This window comes from Hylobates moloch, unplaced genomic scaffold (assembly GCF_009828535.3).
Source record: "Hylobates moloch isolate HMO894 unplaced genomic scaffold, HMol_V3 SCAFFOLD_1329, whole genome shotgun sequence".
Taxonomy (NCBI): Eukaryota; Metazoa; Chordata; class Mammalia; order Primates; family Hylobatidae; genus Hylobates; species Hylobates moloch.
In genome coordinates this window covers 1-3238 of record NW_026653604.1, presented here as the reverse complement: position 1 = coordinate 3238, position 3238 = coordinate 1, and the positions used below count along the sequence as shown (strand labels likewise).

General features: G+C 43.7%; 1 protein-coding gene across 1 annotated transcript in view; it reads left to right on the top strand.

Annotated features, from left to right (window-relative positions):
- Positions 1-1950, top strand: part of LOC116464701 (DNA-directed RNA polymerase I subunit RPA1-like) — a 10339-nt gene extending 8389 nt beyond the window's left edge. Inside the window, exon 3 of the mRNA XM_032147961.2 lies at positions 1702-1950. Within this exon, the coding sequence (XP_032003852.1) occupies positions 1702-1950 (249 nt within the window). The remainder of the gene's footprint in view (positions 1-1701) is intronic.
- The last annotated feature ends 1288 nt before the right edge of the window (positions 1951-3238 follow it).

Below are 3238 nucleotides of genomic sequence, written 5' to 3'. Positions count from 1 at the left end.
AAAAATTAGCCGTGCGTGTTGGCGGGCGCCTGTAGTCCCAGCTACTCAGGAGGCTGAGGCAGGAGAATGGCGTGAACCCGGGAGGCAGAGCTTGCAGTGAGCCGAGATTGCGCCACTGCACTCCAGCCTGGGGGACAGAGCAAGACTCCATCTCAAAAAAGAAAACAAAAGGAAAAATCAGTATCTGCCCCCCAAAGACTGTGAGATGAGTCAAATGCATAATACTGGCTTGGCTTTTTCCCCCAAGCAAAATAAGACCATCTAGGCAACAAGAGGTAGAGTGTAATTTTTTTTATGTACGTTATTAAGTCAAAGCCTTCATAAGAGGGGCTGTGTGCTCCATCTCATCTTGCCTTCGGTCTGTGCCACCTTTCCAGCCCATCTGTAATCGTTATCTTTGAGTTTACATAGAGCCCATCACTGTAGTGTTTAGACCATTTGACAAGGAGCTTTTTTTAGCCTTTGAGTTAGTACATGTGGTTAAATTTCTGGTGCTTCTGCCAGGCTGCATTTGTGAGTTCCCTTAGCCTTAGTTATAAAACATGACCATACTGTTGGCTACTATTTAACAAATAATCAAATTATTAACAATCTTTATATCCAAGGCACAGGTTTTTCTCAAATTCCTATAAACACTGAAAAGTTTACAAAAGCTATATCTTAAAGAACGTCAGTGAGCATAGCTATTTTTACTTTAGCGTGCGTTATGTTGCTGTGAACACAGACCCGACAGATAAGGTTCAGGAGACTGGGGATCAGAATGGCTGTAAAAGTGTCAAATGAAATTAATGCACTCACCAAATCTCAGGCTTTTCATAAAAGCCTTTCTTTTTGGCATCTGGTAGATAACAGCCTTTATTAAGGGCCCACCATGAACCCTGTGCCGTATTGTGAAGAGGTAACTAATAATGGCTATTTGCCTTCTGCAGTCATGCACATCAGGCCCACTCGGAGCTCTCTTGAGGAACCTGTGCCGGAACCCCTTCCTCCCAACACTGGCCAGCTCAGCCCTCAGGCCTCAGCTGTGAAACTGCCCTTTGGAGAGGCTATTTCTGACCATCCCCCCCACCTCAAGTCTATATTATGACCCACCCTGTTATTTTCCTCTTTGGCATTTAAAACACTTTGTGATTTTGTATTTATCCAATCATTTGTTTACTGCCTAGTTCTCCTTCATCATAAAGGACCATGTCTGTTTGGTCCTCTGGAGCAGGGAAAAGCCTACCCAGTGCCTAGGCATTCAGGAGGCTCCTGATCAATATTTGTTGAGTGCATGACTGATTTACAGAAGAGCCAGGCCAGAAACGTGTGAAAAACACTAAAGCATAAAACCAAAGTATAAAAACAACACAGCTGACAGCAGCCAGACCAAATTTAGGCATAAATGCCAAAAATATGCTGGAGTAACTAGAACCAGATGCGATTAAACAGAGAAGGCTTGGGGAACTGGATGAGTTTGAAGCAGTTTTGATATAGGATAGTGGGCAAATGGCAAACGTAGAAGCCAGTGCTAAACCCTGGTCATGGGCTTTGGGAAGCAGTTGCCTCCCAAGCAAGAACATAGTGAGGACGTGGGCAAGACAAGACAGGGATATAAGAAGGGCTCTTGCCAGAAAGTGGCTTCCAGGCAGGTGATTAGGGATTAGAGTTTGACTTAAGATTTATTTTCATTCTTCTTGTGTTGTCTGTTTTCGCTTATAGGATGGCCAACCATTGGCGGGACTGATCCAGGATCACATGGTTTCAGGGGCAAGCATGACTACTCGGGGTTGCTTTTTCACCCGGGAGCAGTATATGGAGCTGGTGTACCGAGGACTCACAGACAAAGTGGGGCGCGTGAAGCTCCTTTCTCCTTCCATCCTGAAGCCCTATCCGCTGTGGACAGGAAAACAGGTAATTGGGAGAGAACAGCCAGTGTATGTAACAAAAGGAAATAGGCCACTCATGTAAAAAGTTTTATTTTCAGAAGAGCCCAGACCAGGGACAGAGAAATGGCTAAGCTAGCAATAGTCTGACTTTCTTTCCCCTTTGTTTGGGGTTCCTAAGTCTGGGTGGCTTCAAGGGAGTGTCTAGCAAGAGTAGATTGCATAGTAGCCTGGTGCGGTGGCTCACACCTGTAATCCCAACACTTTGGGAGGCTGGGGTGGGCGGATCACCTGAGGTTGGGGGTTTGAGACCAGCCTGGCTAACACGGTGAAACCCTGTCTCTACTAAAAATACAAAATTAGCTCGGTGTAGAGGTGTGCACCTGTAATCTCAGCTACTGGGAGACTGAGGCAAGAGAATCGCTTGAACCCAGGAGGTGGAGGTTGTAGTGAGTCAAGATCAGCCACTACACTCCTGCCTAGGCAATAGCGTGAGACTCCATCTCCACACACACACACACAAAGTAGACTGCATTGTTTCTGTCCTTTGCTTCTAACTTAAATTTAGTGTCCTCATAATACAAATATGGTGGTAATAGGCAGTGGTGCTGGTGGAGTAACAGTAATATTTGTTGGAAAGTTCCATGTGTTTGCTGAGTGCTTGAGACACATTATCTGATTTAATCCTCACAACTAATCTGCAATGCAGAAACCATTATTATCTCCATTTAGGAGATGATAAATTACATGCCCAAGACTGCAGGAGACAGATCAAACCCAGGACTTTTCAACCCCAGAAGCATCATACCATACTTCCTCTCAAAGTAACCAAATTACATGATATGTGGTGACCAAATAATGAAAAACAGTGAAATATGTTCCTCTAGTGTTGCCTGAGTCTCCAAATTCAGCCTTAAGGATCAACTTCTAGTTGGCTATGTGATCTTAACCCTGCTGGTCTCAGTTCCTCATCATTTCCTGGGACAGTAGAAATTAACTTTCTAAGCTAAGTTCTGATTCTAAACATGGTTTTTCTCTTTGAAACCAGACTGACCCACAAACAAATTCTTGTGTAATATAGTCACTCTTGCCCTTTTCACCTATTTGCAAAAAAAAAGCCTCTACCAATCTTTAGAGACACACTAAAAAATCTCACCCGTGACAGAAGCAAAACCTGGACCTATTTCCTAATTTTATTTGGTACAGAGGATTTTAAAAGGATTCAAGGTGTGGCCTCTGGGCATAATGGAATTACTTTGGAAATCAGCAACCAAGATATTTGGGAAAGCCCTCAATATTTGTACTTCTAAATAACGTACTTCTTAAATAGCTCATGGGTCAAAAGAATCTAAAGGGGAATTAGAAAGCATTCT